At 36.0% G+C, this 24,278-nt stretch overlaps 1 protein-coding gene across 5 annotated transcripts in view; it reads left to right on the top strand.

Moving 5' to 3' along the window:
• Positions 1-24,278, top strand: part of LARP1B (La ribonucleoprotein 1B) — a 120,131-nt gene that overhangs the window by 3,584 nt on the left and 92,269 nt on the right. For 2 of the 5 annotated variants that reach the window (XM_089911516.1, XM_022556930.3), the window contains exons 2-7: positions 10,453-10,511; positions 10,893-10,952; positions 12,959-13,133; positions 15,322-15,459; positions 19,753-19,896; positions 20,140-20,305. In XM_089911516.1, the coding sequence (XP_089767642.1) occupies positions 10,453-10,511; positions 10,893-10,952; positions 12,959-13,133; positions 15,322-15,459; positions 19,753-19,896; positions 20,140-20,305 (742 nt within the window). Of the gene's footprint in view, positions 1-10,452; positions 10,512-10,892; positions 10,953-11,128; positions 11,174-12,943; positions 13,134-15,321; positions 15,460-19,752; positions 19,897-20,139; positions 20,306-24,278 lie in introns of all 5 variants that reach the window. The other 3 variants (XM_089911515.1, XM_089911514.1, XM_022556929.3) reach the window with 3 other exon arrangements.

Here is a 24,278-nt window from a genome sequence, read left to right as displayed (position 1 = left end):
AAAAATAAAATGATTTTTTTTCATCTTTTTCATCCTTAGTCTTCTTGACCCCATCAACCTTCTTTTCTCCAAGTGTGCTTCCCAGAAGCCTCAAATAAGCTTACTGTAACTCTAATAACATTTTAATTGTTATGTAAATGATACATAAATATGTTCTTGTAAAAAAGGAACTTTTGATGTTCCCTTCAGAAAAAAGATAGTCATGTTACCAGTTTACTGAATATCCTTTCAGTCCTTTCTGTGAAATTACTTCCGAATATAGTGTTTTGTATATGTGTTTAGAATATTTTTAAAGTTTTGGTAGATCTTTTATTTTTCTTCTTTACAACTAGTGAGTTTTTTATTCTTTAAATTAAGGTATAATTAACATTAGTTTCAGGTGTGCAACATAATGATTTGAGATTTGTGTATACATATTGCGAAATGATCACCGTAAGTTTAGTTAACTACCACCTACATACTTAGTTATAAAATAATTTTTTTTCTTGTGATGAAGTTGATCCTTTTTAATCTAAACTTTAAAAAATTGCTGAGAAGTGGTCCATAAATATAACTGATGTAGTTAATTTAGCCATTTACGTATTGATCAACATCTTGGTTGTTAGAAACATTTTTATGCATGCCTTTTATCCTAGAGAAAATACATATATGATTTTCTGTAGGAGAGAAAAGTGGAATTGTTAGGTCACAGCGCATTTGTTGACAAGTTGCTCTCGAAAATGACTACTAATTGATACTCGCACTTTCAGAGTACGAGAAGTAAGTAGGTTTTTTTACATGTTCTTTAAAAATTTTGTTTTATTTATTCTTTATACAGCAGGTTTTTATTAGTTATCTGTTTTACACATATTAGTGTGTATATGTCAATCCCAATCTCCCAATTCATCACACCACCACCCCCCAACCCCCTGCCACTTTCGCCCCTTGGTGTCCATACGTTTGTTCTCTACATCTGTGTCTCTATTTCTGCCCTGCAAACTGGTTTGTCTGTACCATTCCTCTAGGTTCCACATATATGCGTTAATATACGATATTTGTTTTTCTGACTTATTTCACTCTGTATGACAGTCTCTAGATCCATTCATGTCTCTACAAATGACCCAGTTTCGTTCCTTTTCATGGCTGAGTAATAATCCTTTGTATATATGTACCACATCTTCTTTATCCATTCGTCTGTCGATGGGTGTTTAGGTTGCTTCCATGACCTGGCTATTGTAAGTAGTGCTGCATTGAACATTGGGGTGCATGTGTGTTGTTGAATTATGGTTGCCTCTGGGTATGTGCCCGGTTGAGGGATTGCTGGGTCATACGGTAGCTCTATTTTTAGTTTTTTAAGGAACCTCCATACTGTTCTCCATTGTGGCTGTATCAATTTACATTCCCACCAACAGTGCAAGAGTGTTAGCTTTTCTCCATACCCTCTCCAGCATTTGTTGTTTGTAGATTTTCTGATGATGCCCATTCTAACTGGGGTGAGGTGATACCTCATGGTAGTTTTGATTTGCATTTCTCTAATAATTAGTGATGTTGAGCACCTTTTCATGTGCTTCTTGGCCATCTGTATGTCTTCTGTGGAGAAATGTCTATTTAGGTCTTCTGCCCATTTTTGGATTGGGTTGTTCTTTTAATATTGAGCCGCATGAGCTGTTTATATATTTTGGAGATTAATCCTTTGTCTGTTTGTATGTTGATTCGTTTGCAAATATTTTCTCCCATTCTGACGGTTGTCTTTTTGTCTTGCTTGTAGTTTCCTTTGCTTTGCAAAAGCTTTTAAGTTTCATTAGGTCCCATTTCTTTATTTTTGTTTTTATTTCCATTACTCTAGGAGGTGGATCAAAAAAGATCTTGCTGTGATTTATGTCAGAGAGTGTTCTTCTTATGTTTTCCTCTAAGAGTTTTATAGTGCCCGGTCTTAACATTTAGGTCTCTAATCCCTTTTGAGTTTATTTTTGTTGATGGTGTTAAGGAGTGTTCTAATTTCATTCTTTTACATGTAGCTGTACAGTTTTCCCAGCACCACTTATTGAAAAGACTGTCTTTTCTCCATTGTATATACTTGCCTCCTTTGTCATAGATTAGTTGACCATAGGTGTGTGGGTTTATCTCTGGGCTTTCTATCCTGTTCCATTGATCTATATTTCTGTTTTTGTGCCAGTACCATATTGTATTGATTACTGTAGCTTTGTAGTACAGTCTGAAGTCAGGGAGTCTGATTCCTCCAGCTCCGTTTTTTTCCCTCAAGATTGCTTTGGCTATTCGGGGTCTTTTGTGTCTCCATACAAATTTTAAGGTTTTTTGTTCTAGTTCTGTAAAAAATGCCACTGGTAATTTGATAGGGATTGCATTGAATCTGTAGATTGCTTTGGGTAATGTAGTCATCTTCACAATATTGATTCTTCCAATCCAAGGACACGGTATATTTCTCCATTTGTTTGTGTCATCTTTGGTTTCTTTCATCAGTGTCTTACAGTTTTCTGAGTACAGGTCTTTTACCTCCTTAGGTAGGTTTATTCCTAGGTATTTTATTCTTTTTGTTGCAGTGGTGACTGGGATTGTTTCCTTAATTTATCTTTCTGATCTTTCGTTGTTAGTATATAGGGATGCAAGAGGTTTCTGTGCGTTAATTTTGTATCCTGCAACTTTACCAAATTCACTGATTAGCTCTAGTAGTTTTCTGGTGGCATCTTTAAGATTCTCTATGTATAGTATCATGTCATCTGCAAACAGTGACAGTTTTACTTCTTCTTTTCCAATTTCTATTGTTTTTATTTCTTTTTCTCCTCTGATTGCCGTGACTAGGACTTCCAAAACTATGTTGAATAGTAGTGGCGAGAGTGGACATCCTTGTCTTGTTCCTGATCTTAGAGGAAATGCTTTCAGTTTTTCACCTTTGAGAATGATGTTTGCTGTCGTTTTGTCTTATATGGGCTTTATTATGTTGAGGTAGTTTCCCTTTATGCCCACTTTCTGGGGAGTTTTTTTCATAAATGGGTGTTGAATTTTGTCAAAAGCTTTTTCTGCATCTATTGAGATGATCATGTGGTTTTTCTTCTTCAGGTTGTTAATATGGTGTATCACATTGATTGATTGGCATATACTGAAGAATCCCTGCATCCCTGGGATAAATCCCACTTGCTCATGGTGTATGATCCTTTTAATGTGTTGTTGGATTCTGTTTGCTAGTATTTTGTTGAGGATTTTTGCATCTATATTCATCAGTGATATTGGTTTGTAATTTTCTTTTTTTTTTGGTAGTATCTTTGCCTGGTTTCGTATCAGGGTGATGGTGGCCACGTAGAATGAGCTTGGGAGTGTTCCTTCCTCTGCAGTTTTTTGGAAGAGTTTGAGAAAGATGGGTGTTAGCTCTTCTCTAAATGTTTGATAGAATTCACTTGTAAAGCCATCAGGTCCTGGACTTTTATTTGTTGGAAGATTTTTAATCACAGTTTCAATTTCATTACTTGTGATTGGTGTGTTCATATTTTCTATTTCTTCCTGGTTCAGTCTTGCAAGGTTATACCTTTCTAAGAATTTGTCCATTTCTTCCAGGTTGTCCATTTAATTGGCATAGAGTTACTTGTAGTAGTCTCTTAGGATGCTTTGTATTTAGGCAGTGTCTGTTGTAACTTCTCCTTTTTCATTTCTAATTTTATTGATTTGACTCCTCTCTTTCTTGAAGAGTCTGGTTAAAGGTTTATCAATTTTGTTTATCTTCTCAAAGAACCAGCTTTTAGTTTTATTGATCTTTGCTATTGTTTTCTTTGTTTCTATTTCATTTATTTCTGCTCTGATCTTTATGATTTCTTTCCTTCTACTAACTTTGGGTTTTGTTCGTCTTTCTGTAGTTCCTTTAGGTGTAAGGTTAGATTGTTTATTTGAGACTTTTCTTGTTTCTTGAGGTAGGCTTGTATAGCTATAAACTTCCCTCTTAGAACTGCTTTTGCTGCATCCCGTAGGTTTTGGATCATTGTGTTTTCGTTGTCATTTGTCTCTAGGTATTTTTTCTTTTCTTTTCTCCCTGCGGTACGCGGGCCTCTCACCGCTGTGGCTTCTCCTGTCACGGAGCACAGGCTCTGGACGCGCAGCCTCAGCGGCCATGGCTCACGGGCCCAGCTGCTCTGCGGCACGTGGGATCCTCCTGTACCGGGGCACGAACCCATGTCCCCTGCATTGGCAGGCAGACTCTCAACCACTGTGCCACCAGGGAAGCCCTCTAGGTATTTTTTGATTTCCTTTTTGATTTCTTCAGTGATCTCTTGGTTATTTACTAACATACTGTTTAGCCTCCATGTGTTTGTGTTTTTTACGTTTTTTTCCTTGTAATTGATTTCTAATCTCCTAGCGCTGTGGTCGGTTAAGATGCTTCATATGATTTCAGTTTTCTTAAGTTTACGGAGGCTTGATTTGTGACCCAAGATTTGTCCTATCCTGGAGAATGTTCCGTGTGCACTAGAGGAGAAAGTGTAATCTGCTGTTTTTTGGATGGAATGCCCTATAAATATCAATTAAATCTATCTGGTCTGTTGTGTCATTTAAAGCTTGTGTTTCCTTATTAATTTTCTGTCTGGATGATCTGTCCATTGCTGTAAGTGAGGTGTTAAAGTCCCCTACTATTATTGTCTTACTGTTGATTTCCTCTTTTATGGCTGTTAGCATTTGCCTTATGTATTGTGGTGCTCCTATGTTGGGTGTATATATATTTATAATTGTTATATCTTCTTCTTGGATTGATCCCTTGATCATTATATAGTGTCCTTCCTTGTCTCTTGTAACATTCTTTATTTTAAAGTCTATTTTATCTGATATGAGTATTGCTACTCCCGCTTTCTTTTGATTTTCATTTGCATGGAATATCTTTTTCCATTTCCTCACTTTCAGTCTGTCTGTGTCCCTAGATATGAAGTGGGTCTCTTGTAGACAGAATATATATGGGTCCTGTTTTTGTATCCATTCAGCAAGCCCGTGTCTTTCTGTTGGAACATTTAATCCATTCACGTTTAAGGTAATTATCGATATGTATGTTCCTATTACCATTTTCTTAATTGTTATGGGTTTGTTTTTGTAGGTCCTAAGGTAATTATCGATATGTATGTTCCTATTACCATTTTCTTAATTGTTATGGGTTTGTTTTTGTAGGTCCTTTTCTTCTCTTATGTTTCCCACTTAGAGAAGTGCCTTTTGCATTTGTTGTAGAGCTGGTGTGGTGGTGCTGAATTCTCTTAGCTTTTGCTTGTCTGTAAAGCTTTTGATTTCTCCATCAATTGGGAATGAGATCCTTGCCAGGTAGAGTAATCTTGGTTGTAGGTTCTTCTCTTTCATCACTTTAAATATATCGTGCCACTCCCTTCTGGGTTATAGAGTTTCTGCTGAGAAATCAGCTGTTAACCTAATGGGAGTTCCCTTGTATGTTATTTGTCGTTTTTCCCTTGTTGCTTTCAATAATTTTTCTTTGTCTTTAATTTTTGTCAGTTTGATTACTGTGTGTCTCGGTGTGTTTCTCCTTGGGTTTATCCTGTCTGGGACTCTCTGCTCTTCCTGGACTTGGGTGGCTATTTCCTTTCCCATGTTAGGGAAGTTTTCGACTATAATCTCTTCAAATATTTTCTCAGGTCCTCTCTCTCTCTCTCTTTTCCTTCTGGGACCCCTGTAATGTGAATGTTGTTGCGTTTAATGTTGTCCCAAAGGTCTCAGGCTGTCTTCATTTCTTTTCATTCTTTTTTGTTTATTCTCTTCCGTGGCAATGAATTCCACCATTCTGTCTTCCAGGTCACTTATCCATTCTTCTGCCTCAGTTATTCTGCTATTGATTCCTTCTAGTTTTTTTTTCATTTCAGTTATTGTATTGTTCATCTCTGTTGGTTTGTTCTTTAATTCTTCTAGGTGTTTCTTCTTTAATTCTTCTAGGTCTTTGTTAAACATTTCTTGCATCTTCTCGATCTTTGCCTCCATTCTTTTTCCGAGGTCCTGGATCATCTTCACTATCATTATTCTGAATTTTTTTTCTGGAAGGTTACGTATCTCCACTTCATTTAGTTGTTTTTCTGGGGTTTTATCTTGTTCCTTCATCTGGTACAAAGTCCTGCCTTTTCATTTTGTCCATCTTTCTGTGAATGGTTTTCCTTCCACAGGCTGAAGAATTGTAGTTCTTCTTGCCTCTGCTGTCTTCCCTCTGGTGGAGGAGGTTATCTCGCTTTGTTTTACATTTTTTTAAGGCACTTATTTACTGTAGCAAAATGCCATTTTATGACATTTTTCCCTTAAATGTAATAAAACATGTGATTCATAACTGTCAGTGCGTTTTCTTAATTAAAGCTTTGCTAAAGATTATGGTCATGAGTAAAATCGCCTGTCATACTGCAGTTTTTGTTTTCACTATCCAAGCTCTTAAAATGAATTCCTCGTCTATTAGGAATTGTTTCCTTATAGATTAAGATATTAGAATAATATTCAAAGAAGTTGTATAGTGGCTCACCAGTGATGTTTGAAAAATGGATATGTGAAAATCACACACTTGTTCATGTATGTTTATATATACTTGGAGCCACTGGTAGCTTATTTTTCTTAGGTTTCATCTGCCTGAAAAAATTTTTTTAAATTAAAATTTCTTTATATTTTAATTTTTAGGTTGGCTTTGTTTTTCAGTCTTAGGTTTTTTCTAATGATATGCTAGGAGGGCGGTTTCCTCCATTTTGGCTGGAACATGGGAAAATGAAAATATTGTTTTCTTTTTTAAAAATAAATTTATTTATTTTATTTTTGGCTGCGTTGGGTCTTTATTGCTGTGCATGGGCTTTATCTAGTTGCAGTGAGCGGGGGCTACTCTTCGTTTTGGTGCACAGGCTTCTTATTGTGGTAGCTTCTCTTGTTGTGGAGCACGGGCTCTTAGGCCTGTGGGCTTCAGTAGTTGTGGCTAGCAGGCTCTAGAGCCCAGGCTCAGTAGTTGCAGTGCATGGGCTTATTTGCTCTGCCGGGTGTGGGATATTCCCGGACTAGGGCTCGAACCCGTGTCCCCTGCATTGGCAGGCGGATTCTTAACTACTGCACTGCCAGGGAAGTCCTGAGGTCATTTATTTAAATACACTTATCCGTAAACCTACAGTGAACATTTTTCTTTTTTTTGGTGGGGGGGCTGTGCCGCTCAGCCTGCAGTATCTTAGCTCCCCAACCAGGGATCGCACCTGTGCCGACTGCAGTGGAAGCATGGAGTCTTAACCACTGGGCCTCCAGGAAAGTCCCTGCAGTGAACATCTCATACTGACATCATTGTACCTTATGTTGATTACCAGATAATTTCTCAGAAATGAAATTGTTTCATTAAAAAGTATGTACATTTTATTTTACTTTTTAAAAATTTTTAAATTAAAAAATTTAAAGTTTTAAAAATTTTATTGGATTATAGTTGATTTACAATGTGTGTTAGTTTCAGGTGTACAGCAGAGTGATTCAGTTATATATATACACATATATTCTTTTTCAGATTCTTTTCTCATATAGGTTATCACAGAAGATTGAGTAGAGTTCCCTGTACTATACAGTAGGTCCTTATTGGTTATCTATCTTATAAAAAAGTACATATATTTTATTATTATTATTATTATTTTGGCCATGCGGCTTGCGGGATTTTAGTTTCCTGACCAGGTAATGAACCTGGGCCCTTGGCAGTGAGAACATGAAGGCCTAACCACTGGACTGCCAAGAAATTCCCCAAAAAGTATATACATTTTAAATGACAGATTACCCTTGAAAGATTCTACTGCTTAATACTCATTCCAACAGCATGAGAGAAATGTCCATTTATATAAGCTGGTCAATGCTTGGTATTCTCTGTTTTGTCAGAATGATAGGTGAAAACTGTTCTGTTTTACTTTACATTTCTTAGTACAGTTGAGTTAGCATTTCATATTTGGCCACTGGTATTTCGTTTTTGAATCATCTCTTTATTTTTTACTCAGATTTATTTATTTTTTTTTAAAGCTCAGTGTCATTCTTTTAACAGAAAAGGAGTGGGTTGATGAGGGTCTAAGAGTAGCGCAAAGGACTTCTTTATGTGGAACTTGGAATTAGACAGATGTGTTCACAGTTGGCATTGCACATCTGCATGTTCCCCTTCTCCCTCTCTTAGGGAGTCTGCCCTGTGAAGTTGACAGCATGAAGGAGCAGACCAGAATGCTTGCTTTTTGTGGACAGCTAGCTCCCAAAGAAAAGGGCAGAAAGGTGTTGGCTTTGCAAGTCAGTTCTTTTCCTAAACTCATTAATCAGGAAACTTACTGTTTCTGTGGGAGGAATTGGGACTTGGGAACAGGGATATTCCAGGAAAGTCTTCCTTTTAAAAAAGTAAATTAGGGGTTTCCCTGGTGGCACAGTGGTTAAGAATCTGCCTGCCAATGCAGGGGACATGGGTTCAATCCCTGGTCCGGGAAGATCCCACATGCCGCGGAGCAACTAAGCCCGTGCACCACAAGTACTGAGCCTGCTCGCCTAGAGCCCGTGCTCCACAACAAGAGAGCCACTGCAATGTGAAGCCCACGCACCACAACAAAGAGTAACACCTACTTGCCACAACTAGAGGAAGCCCGCGTGCAGCAGAGAAGACCCTTGCAGCCAAGAATAAATAAATAAATAAACAAACAAACATTTAAAAAAAAGTTATTAAAAAAAAAAGAAATCACTTTCCTATCCCAGCGTATCCAACCACATTGGCCAGCATAATTTGTCAAATAACTTTTAATGAGAATAAATTACAGTATTGATTGTGTACTTAATGATACTCAATCAATAAAATGTCAGAATTATAGAGGCCACAGAGTTAAATGTGCACTTTTTTCCCATTGTATTTCCTGAGGAGGTGTTAAAGTTGAGAGAGTAAAATTTAAACAAAAATCCAAAATTTTTGAGTTCAAAAGAATTTATTGAAATCAAAATCTCTCTCCCTTTTATTTTTTTAATTTGTTTAATATTTGTATTTTAAAGATTCTTTTTGATATGGACCCGTTTTTAAAGTCTTTATTGAATTTGTTACAATATTGCTTCAGTTTTATGTTTTGGTTTTTTGGCCAGGAGGCATGTGGGATCTCAGCTCCCTGACCAGGGATCGAACCCGTGACCCCTGCATTGGAGGGTGGATTCTTAATCACTGGACCACAAGGGAAGTCCCCTGATTTTAAAGCAATAGAAAGATTATTAACTCATGCTCAGATATTTTTTGGTTTGTAAATAACATTTAATATTGAAGTTAGAAAGTTTTATTTTTATGTAGTCAGAATAATTTTTAAAATTTCTGACCTTAATTTTGTGATTATTAATGTCTAATTGATTTGTAATAAAACTCGCTTGTGTGGCCTATCCCTAAATACTTTTCAGTACATCAGGTAGTTTGTATAAGGCTGTGTTTTGTAACCACCAGGCACTTAATTTACTTGACTTAGCAATGTTTTGGGACATGTTTTCTACTTTGTTGAGGGAAAGGTCTTTCAAATGTTCTATACTGTATAACTTCCATACAATATACATGATATTTACAAAATATACCTCAGTCAAATTCTAATGTTCAAATATTGTTTTTGTTAAATTAGGTTTTTTCCTGCTTCCCTTTTTTTCCTATCTCTCCATATTTTTTTCTGTATCTCATTTTTGTTAGTGAAGTATTTATCCTTATGCACATTGACACATATGTATACACTTATATATGTGTCCCAAAAGTATAAAGAAGTATAAAGCAAATACCCATGTACTCACTATTCTGCTTTAGAAATAAAATTACTACAATATTCAAGATCCCTGTGTGCCCATCCTTGGTGATGTCTTCATCCTTCATCAGTCTTCCTTTCATGAAATCTTATTTGAATGTTTCTCGGTTTTAACTCAAAGATTACTTTGTTTTAGTCTATGAATTGGTCATTGCCACGATTTTTGGGATTCATGTTTTGCTGAATTACTGTGTGAAGATCGCTTCTATCTTTTATGGCTTGGATCTAGATACAGCCTATTACGGTTGCCAAACTTTGTTTTCTGACGACAAATAGTTTGAAGTCTTCTGATTTATTTTCTGCATGCTCCTTGATGCATGTGAATGTATTTATATGTATATATAATATATATAGAAAAATGTATTCCATTGGGAGTTGATTCACTAACTTTACTGTATTAAAACATGTTATATTGCTAATTTTTCCGTGTTACATTCTATTAGTGAACGGATTGGTCTGTCAGTTCAGTGTAAGTAAACTTAATATTTTCTACATCTTGATTTGAACACTGAAGACCACTTTGAATCTACATTTGAAATGTAGTTGATTTCTTGTTAGGAATTTGAGTCTCAGAACTTTGAATTTTGTTGAGAATAATTATTCCACTGACTTAACTGAAATTGGTTTGTTATTCTGTTAAATATTTTGCATGATGTGGTTGTAAAAACAATTCCATGTTTTTTTGTTTTGTTTTGTTTTGTTTTAGAGCTCAGTTCCCCCCAGATTATAAAAGCAGGAAAACTCAAGACAAAGAAATCCAACAAGGTATGTCATGACAAGAAATAGTTTTTAACTATTTTGAAAGGAACTCCTCTTAGATTATTGTGTATTTTTCTCTTCTAAGTCTATCATTGATGTTAGTTTAAAGTTAATATACTAGAAAATTGTAACCTTTATCCAAATCCCCATATGCCTCTGTTATCCTGTCTCTATCAGTTTAGTCAAGGTCATTATTCATGCCACAAGTTGGATCGTAAGACATTCCTCTTGCTGTGTTCTGTTGTTTGGAGAAGGTTTTGCGTTATTTTTGCAAATGCCTGCATATAATTGAATGAGGGTGATTTTAAAAATTGCTTTCACTTTTAGAAAATATTTTTTCTACTTAAAATTTCTAAACTGCAGACATAACACTTATTTACCTCTTAGGCTAGTGATTTCAGCGATATATCGAACTGGCCAACACCAAGTGAATTAGTGAACACTGAAGTGAGTATTGTTTTAAGACTTCTAATTTTTTTTTTTTAAATAAAGGGAAGGTATTCTCATTTTAACATGCTGAATTTATTTTACTTCAAATTTAGAGAATTGCATTAATAAAATACCCATTTTTCAGATACCTTGATTTCATTCATCACATTGCCTTCATCTGGTTATATTCTCAGGACCACACATTTGGAAAGGATGGGGTACCATGCTGTCAGCTTCACGTAATGCCTACAAATAGATTACTTTTTAATGTGTCTAAGTGAAGCCCATTTTGTGTTTCAGAATGTATTCTATATATGTTTTCTTTGAGTTACAGTCTTTTCAATGTGTTGAAGTCCTAACTCTCTATATACACATGCATATATATGCATATATATCATATCAAGAGATGTTCAGTAAATGGATTTTTAATTTATCTATGAAAGAAGTTCTAAAAGATGTTCTGAGATATTCTATCAAAAGTCTTTTTAGAGAAGTAGTATATATGGTATCTGGTTACGTGGTTTCATTTGACACTACATCTTGCTATTTGTAATTTGTGCAGAATTATTGGTGTGTAGTTTAAAAACTATAAACTATAACTAAAACTAGTTAACTATAACTATAAAGCAGCTTAGTTGTTGTATAAATGACATAATAAACTGCACATATATAAAGTGTACAGTTTGATACGCTTTAACCTATGAAACCTTTGCCACAAACAAGATAATGAACTTAATTTGTAATTCTTCCTGTCACATTCCACCCCCTCACCCCATCATCCCAGGCAACCACTGATAAGCTTTCTGTCACTTAGTTAATTTGCATTTTCTACAGTTTTTTTTTTTTTAATTGGAGTATAGTTGATTTACAAGGCATTTTCTACAATTTTATGTAAGTGGAGTCATACAGGATGCATCCTTTTTTTTTTCTGGCTTTCATTTAGCTTAATTATTTTGAGATTTATTTATGTTATACGTATTAGTAGTTCATTCCTTCTTATTTTCTGGATAGTACTCCATTGTATGGATATAACGCTGTCCATTCGCCTATTGGTGGACATTTGTGTTGATTCCAGTTTTTGGCTATTAAGAATAAAGCTGCTATATCAGGACTTCCCTGGTGGTGCAGTGGTTAAGAATCCACCTGCCAATGCAGGGGACACGGGTTCGAGCCCTGGTCCGGGAAGATCCCACATGCCGCGGAGCAACTAAGCCCGTGTGCCACAACTACTGAGCCTGCGCTCTAGAGTCCGCGTGCCACAGCTACTGAAGCCCGCGCGCCTAGAGCCCGTGCTCCACAGCAAGAGAAGCCACCGCAATGAGAAGCCTGCGCACCACAACAAAGAGTAGCCTCCACTCGCCACAACTAGAGAAAGCCCGCGTGCAGCAACAAAGATGCAACGCAGTCAAAAATAAATTTATAAAAAGAAATAAAGCTGCTATATAAGCATTTATGTACAAAATTTTGCATGGAATAATGTTTTTCTTGGGAGTAGAATGGTTGGATTTTATGGTAGCTATTTATTTAACTTTTAAAACTACTAAACTTTTTATTCCACCAGCAGTGTATGAGAATTCTACTTATTCTGTAGCCTCACTAATACTCTATGTGGTCAGCCTTTTAATTTTAGTCAGTCTAGTAGGTGTATAGTGGTATCACACTATAGTTTTTAATTTGCATTTTTCTAATGATGTCAAGCACATTTTCATGTACATTTGTCATCACTATATCTTTTTGATGAAGTGTCTGTTCAACTCTAGCCCACATTTCAATTGTTTTCTTGTTACTGCATTGTAGAGTTCATTATATATTTTAGATACAAGTCCTTTTATCAAATACTTAGCAAATATTTTCTTCCAGTTTTTCAAATGACTTTTAACAGTGTCTTTTGTAAAGTAGTTTTTTATTTTTGATAAAAGTTGTCATTCTTTTTGCGATATTTAGGTAAGGTGTTACCACAGATTTTTGGATATGTTAGTGAAAATGTTCATGAAAATTATTTCATTCAGAAAACCTTTTTGCAGTGTCAGAGTGTCATCAGCCTAGGAAATAAGAAGCCGCAAAACAGAAAAGAAAGAGAAGACAAGGTTGAAAAGAGAAGTAACAGTGAAAGCAAAGAAAGCCGGGAAACAAAATTAGATGGTCCTGGTGAAAATGTCAGTGAGGATGAGGCTCAGTCAAGTAATCAACGAAAGAAAGGTTAGTTTGTTCACATCTTCATTTTGATTTTTAAGTTTTTGAAGAGAGTTGTAGTAATGAAGAATTGTATTTAATCAGTTGATTCCTGGTAGTCACCAGTTAGTAGCTTGGATTTCTTCAGGATACCATCTACAATGGTAACTGATTTTCTTTTATAGCATTTCTGAACTATGAGACTTTCCTCTCTACGTTTGACTTGTATTTTATGTAAGAATGGATTTAAATTCCACCGATAGAGGTGGGTGTAGATATATTCTTGGAAAGTTGTATGATAACTATTGTTTTTTAAATCTGCATTGGAACAGCTCCCTTTTTTTCAGGAAATTTTGAGAAAATATTTTTCTGAGACAAAATTGAGAACAATCTTGGTCAACTCTTTTTCCTCATTGCATTCCCCCATTACTCTTTGAAGGAAAAAAATACTGTCTTTACATCCTTTTCCATATTCTTTTAGGAACTTCTCATGTGTCTAGGGACAGATTATGATTTAATTGGTAAAAGCATATTCTCATTAAGTGTTCTGAGTCTCAATAAAAGTGTCTTCAGGGGTTTTTAGGCAGAAAAGTTCTTTAAACTGTCAGAAGGTCAGTAGCTGAGACAAAGTGAACTCTGGGGAGAGGGCAGGGGGTGCTAGTGGAGAGGTAGGAAAGGTCCATGTTATTCAGGGCTTTGGTAACTTGGAATTGGTATTTTAAGTACTGTGGGAAGCCATTGAAGCATTTTAATTCTTGGAGGTGATGGGGCATGGGAGGGGACATTTCATGGTGAAGTAGTTGCCAGCCAACTTCTTTAATAATGGAACTAACAGCCTACCGTGTACTGAGCACTTACTTGAATTTTTTTTTTTTTTTGATGACTATTATAACCCTTAGCTGCAGGGTAATCATGAGGCTCACTCGATATAGTATGCCAAGGGTAATTGCTCAGAAGTGGTGGCAGTAGTACAACCATGTGGTTGTTACAAAAAATTTCCCCATTTCTTGAATGCTTAATCACTAACCTTTTTCATGCTCCTTTGATGCATAAGTAGTCTTTTTGACTGTCTAGAAGTCATACAGGTAACAAGACCTATCCTGCTCTAAAATTTGTCTTCCTTGTTAGTTGCATCAATTAAAACTGATTAGCCAACACTAAAATGTGGGTGTTTGTAGTTAAAGTAATTTTATATAATCGGGTCATGAATTGACTCTCCTTAGAGCACACATGTTTATCTTTAAGTGCTTATTTATGCCCAAAGTATCTCATTGATAGAATTTACAGTATAAACTTTAAGGAGTTTTTAGATTCTTTCATATTCTCTTTTCCTTATCTGTCTGTAGTTTGCAGTATTAGTAGGAAATTAGTACACTAATATTCCCTTAATTACTTTGATAGTTTTTTCCTTTGCCCATGAGTCTGTTTTAGTTGAAATTAGTACACTAATATTCCCTTAATTACTTTGATAGTTTTTTCCTTTGCCCATGAGTCTTTTTGTTTTAGTTGAAATATATAGAAATGTTCAGGCAGAAGACTGAAAATTTTGAAACCTTAACTATGGAATTCATGAATAGGTAACCTTCAGGATTTCACTATACTAAATATAACAATTAATTACACTATCACTTAGTCAACAAGAAGCTTTAAATTGCTTGTATCTCTTAAGAAGTTAGGAAAATGTGTAGTAGCTATACAAAGGTTTATCAAATGCAGTTAGACAGATTTTATACTTAAACTTTATTTTGAAAAAGCTCTTTCATTAGTAGTGATGCTGGATGAATTAATATTTGAGGCAGTGATTTGAAACTAAAAGTGTTTGAATCACTGGTCAAACAGTTATCAGGTATACCCTGTTCTAAAGCCTAAGTATCAAGTATTAGATGGAAGTAGTATGTACACTTAATAATTTTTATGGCTTATTTGTCAGAATTAAACAGAAGAGTGTGCATTTCACTTAAAAGCAAAAGAATTCCAATGGTACTCTATCACTGGCTTTTCACTTGAGTTTTAGAAACTTATTATTTGCCCAAACAAGTTTATTAAAGAGCTGGGGGAGCAGAAGAAAATCATTTTGGTACTCTATAAGTAATCCCTTTAAGGACAAATTAAGTCTTTCATTTATTTAATTAAAATTTAGAGTCCTTTCACAATTGCAAAGCTTTAATGAAAATTGTGCATTGTCATTAAATGATTTTATTTTGTTTTCTTCAAGCTAATAAGCACAAGTGGGTACCACTCCACTTAGATGATGTAAGACCAGACAGTCAAGAAAGACCAGGGTCCCGGAATAGCTCAAGATGTCAACCTGAAGCAAATAAATCACATAACAATAGGAGAAATGACACACGAAGTAAGTAACATTCTAAGAGAAAAATGAGTCATCTAGTCTTAATCTTACTATTTTAACAACCATGTATAGTATAAACTATTTGAGAGTAAGTTGCAGACATTGTGCCCCTTTAACCCTAAATACCTTCAGAGTATGTATCATAAGATCAGTAATACACTGTGACTATCCACAGGCAGAATTTCTCAATAATGCCCTTTTACAGTTTTTTTCTCCTCTTTTCTGGGATCTAATCTGTGATCACACATTGCTTTTAGTTGTCTCTGTTAGTCTGGAATAATTCTTCTGCTTTTGTCTTTCATGACGTTGATTTTTTTCTGAAGGCTTTAAGACAGTAATGTGGTAGCTATACTTATACCTTTGGGTTTTCTGATGTTTCCTCATGATTGGATTTGGGTTATAAATTTTTGGCAGGAATACTGCAAAAGTTAAATGGTTTTCTTTGTAGTGTATAACCTGAAAACACATGTGGTATTGGTTTATCTTATTATTGGTGATATTAACTTTGAGCACTTGGTTAAGATGAGGTACTCCAGGTTTCTTTATTGTAAAGATACCCTTTTTCCCTTGGTAATTAACATGTAATTTGTGGAGAGAGACTTTGAGACTGTGGGAATACCCATTTTTTCATCAGACTTTTCATATGAGCTTCAGTTTCCATTGGTGATTTTTATTCTTGCCTGATTATTACCATGATGGTTGCAAATGCTGAATAGGTAATCTTCAGAATTTCACTATACTAGTATTTGTCTTACTGCATCATTCTTTCTATATTTATTAGCTGGCATTCCACTGTAAAGAACAACTTCCTATTATTAGTGTGGACTAAAGGCTTCTTATGTTTTCAGTGGTTGAAATTGTTATCATGATTGTTTAATTTAATGCTCAAATTGTCCCAGAGCTGGCTAGTGGAAGCCTCTTCTGGGTGGTTTCTGGATCATTCTTTAAAAAGTCAACTTTACTGAGTTAATAATTATATATATTAAAGTACACTGAAATTACTGTCAAGTCCCCTAACCACGAGTCTACTTTCTGTCAGATTTGATTTATCTTTTCAGAATTTCATATAAATTGAACTGTGTAATATAAATTATATCCTCTTGTGTTCTTTTGCTCAGCATAATGATTTTCACATTCATCAGTGTTGTTCCATATATCAGTAGTTTCTACCTCTTTATTGCATAATAGTTTTCTATTGAATGGATATTCTCCTTTATCCATTCATGTTGGTGAATATTTGGCTTGTTACCAGTTTTTGCCTGTTATGAGTAATGCCGCCATGAACATTTGTGTACAGACCTTTGTGTGGGCATATGTCTTAGATTCTCGGGTAAACATCTAGGAGTGGATTGCTAGGTGGTATGGTAAACGTGTGTGTGTGTATATTTTTTTGCTGTGCCATGCAGCATGCGGGATCTTAGTTCCCCGACTAAGGATTGAACCCATGCCCCCTGCAGTGAAAGCGTGGAGTCGTAACCACTGGACTGCCAAGGAAGTCCCCGGTAAATGTATATTTAACGTAATAAGAAATTGCCAAATGTTTCTTTTTTTAAAAAATTTATTTATTTATTTTATTTTTGGCTGTGTTGGGTCTTCGTTGCTGCGCACAGGCTTTCTTTAGTTGCGGATATGGGGCTACTCTTTGTTTTGGTCCGCAGGCTTCTCATGGCGGTGGCTTTCCTTTGTTGCGGAGCACGGGCTCTAGGCATGCCAGCTTCAGTAGTTGTGGTATGTGGACTCAGTAGTTGTGGCTTGCGGGCTGTATAGCGCAGACTCAGTAGTGGTGGCGCAAGGGCGTAGTTGCTCTGTGGCATGTGGGATCTTCCCGGACCAGGGCTCAAACCTGTGTCCCCTGCATTGGCAGACGGATTCTTAACCACTGTACCACCAGGGAAGTCCCACCAATGTTTCTTTCCTTTGCTATATGTTAGGTCATATGTCTTGTGGAATTTCCCATATTTTGGATTTGGCTAAATGCTTTATCGTGATACTCCTTAACATGTTCCTTTGTCTTTTCTAAGTGTAGCTGGCAATAATAACTAGAGGTTTGGTTAAGATCCAGTTTATTTTTGTTTTGGTAGGAATATTTCATAGTGTGTTTGTGTCAACGCAGTAGGAATAAAATGTCTAGGTGTCTTACTTTCAGATTGTGTTGTGGTTGAGTTGGTTAACAGGTGTTGTTAGCCTTATCCATCCACCATAAAGTGTCCCATCAGGGACTTCCCTGGTGGCTCAGTGGTTAAGAATCTGCCTGCCAATGCAGGGGACACGGGTTCGAGCCCTGGTCCAGGAAGATCCCACAGGCCGTGGAGCAGCTAAGCCCGTGCGCCACAACTACTGAGCCTGTGCTCTAGAGCCCGTGAGCCATAACTACTGAGCCCGCGTGCCACAACTGAAGCCTACATGCCCAGAGCCTGTGCTCTGCAACAAGAGAAGCCACCACAATGAGAAGCCCGTGCACTGCAACGAAGAGTAGCCCCTGCTCGCCACAACTAGACAAAGCCCATGCACAGCAAGAAAGACCCAACACAGCCAAAAATAAGTAAATAAAATTAATTAATTAAAAAAAATCATTCCCCAGGTACATTATTTTAGCAGGGTTTGTTCAAGTTTCAGAAAGAAGAGGCCAGGAGGATATGTGGAAGCAGTTGGCTGAGCATTTGTGTTTTTTGTTTGTTTGGTTTTTTTTGGCCACCCCACGCAGCTTGTGGGATCTTAGTTCCCCGAGCAGGGATTGAACCCGTGCCCTGGAGAGTGAAAGTGTTGAGTCCTAACCACTGGACCGCCAGGGAATTCCCTGAGCATTTGCGTTTATAGTTTTCTACTGAAATCTTTTAAGTCTGATAATTTTTAAGGCATATTGTCCTGTGAAAGCATTGTACAGTGAGTCCCTGTCTAATCACCATCCAGATTTAGTCACTCTGCTATCTATAATTCATACATCTGCTGAATCATTTGAAAGTACCTTGCAGATATCGTGGCACTTCAGCACTGATGTCCCAAGAAAATGGAGCATCTAAGAAAATCAACACTAATTCATTGTATCATCTAAAATCTAGTCAATGGTTATATTTACTCAATTGTCCACAAAATATGACTTTAAAATTCTAAAACTTGCTACTGGTATCTAGTGAGTAGAGACCAAGGATAATGCTAAACATCCTACAGTACCCAGGACAGCCTCCACACTAAAGAGTTATCTGGCTCAAAATGTCAGTTATGCCATGGTTGAAAAACCCTGGTCTCTGGGGTATACATACCTTTACTTATTTGATTGTTTCCAATTGTTTTTCAAAATTGAAATGTACTTGTTTTTATTCCAGCATTATACAAAAGTTCTGTCTTGGTCAACATTTGCTATTGGGAATTCCCTGGCGGTCCAGTGGTTGGGACTCTGTGCTTCCACTGCAGGACTGCAGAGGGTACAGGTTTGATCTCGATCCTTGGTCGGGGAACTAGGATCCTTCATGCTACAAAGTACAGCCAAAAAGGAAAAAACAAAACAGAAAAATAAAACAAAAAAATATTGATATTATGGGACCTTAAAATGTTTTTCAGACTGGGACAGATAAAAAAATACTCTTTCGTTGTCTTAATTTGCATTTCTCAAGGCCACTGAGGCTGAGCACCGTTTTTTTATTGTCTATTTGCATTTCCTTGTTTGCCCTGCCAGTCTTTTAATGATTTTTTCCTATTTGGTTGCGGTGTGTGTGTGTGAGAGAGAGAGAGAGAGAGAGAGAGAGAGAGAGAGAGAGAGAGAGAGAGAATGCACGAGGGCATAAGAGACATTTGTATGAGTTCTATATGTATTCTGGATATAATTGCTATATTGTGCTGCAGATATCTTCTCCCAGTTTTCATTTCCTTTTTTCTTTAAAAGAAATGTCTTTTACTTAAATAGAAACACCCTTTACTTAAAAAAATTCCTATTTGTGAAAATAAGTATTGTGAAAATAAGTTTTTGTTTTTAGGAGTTTTATATAGTACAAAACTCAGTTGTCTTGGACCTTGTTAAATTTTTAACAGTACAGTTTTAGCAAACGATCTCATTATCTTTTTAGTATGTTACTTATCAGAATATCTTCTTTATATGTCAATACATAAGATGTCTTTTATGCCAGAGACATTTTGACAAATTCCTATGGAATCTCTTAAGTTTGTATCTTTCTGAAGAATGACTGGTTACTAATAACTAGTTACAAAGTGGGGAAGGGTGGTTACCACGTTTTCATAAAGATAATCATGTTTTCATAGTTGCAAATTGGAATGTATAAAAATATTTTTATTTTTAAAAAGGTTGGAGGCGTGAAAGAGAAAAGAGAGATGATCAAGATGAAGTTTCCAGTGTGAGAAGTGAGGGTGGTAATATCCAAGGTACCTTTAGAGGCCGAGGAAGAGGCCGAGGACGGGGAAGAGGACGAGGCAGAGGAAATCCTCGATGTGAGACTTGATTTTTTGTTTTGTTAAATTAGATGAACACTGAAAAAAGTGTGCAAGTCGTCTGTTTTTCCCACTATCCCATATACTGTTTTAACTGATTTTACGTGTCTGATAATAAAGATGGTTTTGTATTTGTTTGTTACCCCTTGAGATACTTCACTTTGGATTTTTCTTTATAGTAACTATTTCTTTTTTTTAGTTTTTCAATCTGTGATCATTTTTCTTTTTCTTTATTACATCAAGTGAACTTTGATTATTCATATGGTTATCAAGAACATGGTGAAAGGACTGGTCAACCATTTCAAACAGAACTTAATACCAGTATGATGTATTACTATGATGATGGTACAGGCGTACAGGTGTATCCTGTGGATGAAGCATTGCTTAAAGAGTATATTAAACGCCAAATGTAAGTCAATCAGACATAAAGAGATGGGGCAGGAAAATCCATTGCAATATCAAACTTTAACATCACTGATAATATAACACATTTTCTAAGCTGTTTATTAGTAAAGTTAGAACATGTTAATAGTATTTTATATTTTGTTTCTAGGAAATGTTAGTAGAGCATGTATAAAGTATTTTTAAAAATTTATTTTTGGTTCATGTTGTTATTTATATAAGACTCCTTTCTTGAGGTACTTCTCTACTTAAAGGATATTAGTTAAAATGTCACGGCATAATATGAATGATTAAATATAAGAATATAAAACTACTTCATATGTTTGAAATTGAACAAGTGAAATTTAGCTTATTTGCAAATAAATGTTTATATTAAAATTTGCAAATGAACATAAATGGCAAAAAATGGTGATATCTTCTGACTTTTTAACAGTTGGTTTCAGAATCATAAGTTTGTTTTTTAACTTTTAAGTTCTCTTTCTTTGTGACACATATTCAAAGGAGACTACCTAATCTTTTTTAGTTTTAGACTGTTTATTTTAGTTCTTATAATAGTTGTTTTCTGAATATTGAACTGGAAGTTTAGGAGAATATTAGTTTGTTGTATTATCTTTAAGCAAAAAATAACCCCTCTGCCTGTTAGTATTGTGTAGGATGTTCTGCATATTTATATAGTATGTTTATATAGTGGTGAGAAAAGTGTTTCCAAGTGATGTGCCTAACTAATTTACTGAAATTTGAACCTTTTTTTATCCTTATAAAGGGAAGGAAAAAGGCTATTTTTGAAAAGGCATAAGCATTTTTAGTTTTATTTATTTATTTATTAGTTTTTTGGCTTTGTTGGGTCTTTGTTGCTGCGCCCAAGCTTTCTCTTGTTGTGGTGAGCGGGGGCTACTCTTTGTTGCGGTGCGCGGGCTTCTCATTGCAGTGGCTTCTCTTGTTGCGGAGCACAGGCTCTAGGTGCGTGGGCTTCAGTAGTTGCGGCACGCGGGCTCAGTAGTTGTGGCTCGCGGGCTCTAGAGCACAGGCTTCATAGTTGTGGCGCACAGGCTTAGTTCTCCGCAGCATGTGGGATCTTCCCGGACCAGGGCTTGAACCTGTGTCCCCTGCATTGGCAGGCAGATTCTTAACCACTCCACCACCAGGGAAGCCCCATAATCATTTTTAAAACATCCACCTTTATTTTAAAAAGAAAATGGACCCTAGTCCATTAATAGAAAATAATATCTTCATCAGCCTTAACCAGGCATCTTCCTGGGATGCCTTCATGGTGGATTTGATTGGCTTACAATATGAAGCAAATTGTTTATTTTATTCTTGCTTCTTTTGTTACAATTGATGCAAACACTGAAGAAAAGGGCCTTTTTATGGGCAGAAAGTGCCTGGCATGTGGCTATCAACTTCAAAACACTATTCTTGTCTTCCTTTGTAACTCTTGCTGTCAGGTCCTTTCTGAGACCTGACAGTGGACATGCAGCTCCATGTCAGGATAATCGGCCTCCAATGTGCCGATTGTGAGGGAGGAGCATAGCTACTTCAGTGCTGACAAGATTTCTGATCATGCAGTGTAGAATCCAGAGCTTCTAAGGTAGGACATGATAATGTCCCCTAGGACACTGAACAAAGTATCAGACATGGCATTGGGCATGACTCCTTTTCTTGTTATTATTTAGCAGCAGAGTTTTTGGCAGATACTAGAGCACCAGGTTTAGAATGGCTCTTCACTGTTACTGTTCTCTGATTAGTGGACATCTGGATTTGAGGAGTCATGCTTTTGACTTTGTGTCTTTAAGGTTTCTCAAACATAGATAGGCTTATTCATTAGGGTTTGGATTTTCCTCTTTGAGAAGTTACTGAAAAACTTCTTGTACTTCAGGAATATTATGCTAAATATTTTGAAGTAGTTGGCTTAACTGTATTATGGATGGTTGAGTTCTTAAAATCATTTTAACTGAAAATGTATGTTAATAATTTGACATTTTTGATATCAGGATATTAAAAATGGAAGATCTTGATTATTTTTAACTGGGGCAGCCTCTTGGCATTCAGATTTAGACATAAGTATGTTTGCAGCCCGTTAGAAGTTTTAAAAAGTGTATACTATAGGTAGTAGTGATTTATGAATTTATTTAGATACTGTGTTTCTCACAGAGTACTAGATTAAAAAGGCATCTTACTAATTATTCAGAGAAGTTTTTGTCTAAGAACACTTTTGTGTTTAAATCACATGTCTTAATGTCTGAAAATTTCGAATTTATGCGTATGTATTATGTGCCTACTGCATTTTAGCCACTGTGAAAGGGCTTTTGAAGTGTAACAGAAAGCAGAACAGATGTATTCTGTGCCCACCACATGCCAGGCACTGTGAAAAGGGCTTTTGAGGCATAACAAAAATCAAAATGTTAATTTCTTCAAGACTTCAATTATTTTCTTTAGCGTTTAAGAAGAGTAAATGATTTATTAGTGTTACTGCGATGTCAGTTGAATTTCACTGATCTTAGGGAGCTTTGCACTTTGACAGTTGGATAAATATCAGAGTATAAAGAAGCAACTTGGGTATTTACATTTCTAAAATAAGACATTTTTCCCACCCAGTGAAAGGTAGCTCAAAGCCAGTTTTCAGTTGTAGGTGATTATTTCTTCAAAGTTAGAATTTGACCTAAATAATTCAACGGTATCTTGAGTTACCCAACCTTACTCCCAAATATGAGCTGGCGTGCTTTCTTATCATTTGCCACCCTTCTTTGAAAACTTGCTCTGTGATTTGGAAACAGTATAGGATTTTTAAACTGTAAGCCATATCATTTGATGTCATGTATTTCTTTTGTATTATTCTTTTCTACACTTCCCCCTATTTATCCTCTTCTGCTTTTCTAGAATCTTGTTCTCGTTTTTTTTTATATGCAGGCTGTAATTTAAATATGTGTTTCTCAAATGCCGTTATTATATGTTCTTCATATTATCTTTATATCTTGGAACTTGTAGTCGTTGATGATACAGTTTGTTCATTTACACATCTCTCTGTACTTTCCTAGAGAGAAGATTAAGGTGTATAAGTTGCTTCTGTATTTTTTTTTGCCCATATATATACCTCATGGTGTTGCAGATATTCTCTGTTTAACTGTATTCCGTTCACTTTTTTTTTTTTTTTTTTTTTGTGGTACGCGGGCCGCTCACTGTTGTGGCCTCTCCCGTTGCGGAGCACAGGCTCCGGACGCGCAGGCCCAGCGGCCATGGCTCATGGGCCCAGCCCCTCCGCGGCATGTGGGATCCTCCCGGACCGGGGCATGAACCCGCGTCCCCTGCATCAGCAGGCGGACTCCCAACCACTGCGCCACCAGGGAAGCCCTTCCGTTCACTTTTAACGTCTTTTATAGTTCTGCCTCTCAAAGGGGGGAGATAGTGAACCATTCAAATATAAAATTGTGTGCATCTGTGCCCACATATTCACTCAGTTTTTACTAAGCATTGTGCTGAATGCTAGGGTTCAGAAGTATTAAACAATGTCAGTACCCTGCCAATTTAGAAAACAAACTACTCTGTAAACTTGACATAGAATACTTCCAATATACCATTATTTTCAGTGATGGGAAAAAGTTGGAAGGCAGTCTGTTGATGTGTTTAACTTTGTTATTTAAATGAAGCAAGTTCAAGTAGCTTTGAAATGAAATTTTTCACTTAATTGACTCATTAAAAAGTTAATTATTGAACTGTTTTAAAGTATGGTTAATTGTTTATACCTGGGTAAAGCTGATCTAGCAAAGAAGTACGTTTTTGGGAAGATAGTATTCTAAATTTCTTTCTACCTGTGTAAGAGAAATTACTAACAGTAGGGTTTTGTTGTTATTATATTTACCCTATGTATGTTGTGTTAAATGTATATAATGTTATTAATAAATCAAAATAGTTTTATAACAATTGATATTATAAGCCATAGACATTTTAATATTCTGTTGAATAAATTGATGAAATTTATATTT

Source organism: Delphinapterus leucas, chromosome 5 (assembly GCF_059928025.1).
Source record: "Delphinapterus leucas isolate spDelLeu-1000000601 "Yukka" chromosome 5, BTC_Dleu_Yukka2, whole genome shotgun sequence".
In the NCBI taxonomy this organism is placed as follows: Eukaryota; Metazoa; Chordata; class Mammalia; order Artiodactyla; family Monodontidae; genus Delphinapterus; species Delphinapterus leucas.
The sequence above is the reverse complement of the archived record's forward strand: the minus strand, read 5'-3'. Positions and strand labels throughout refer to the sequence as shown.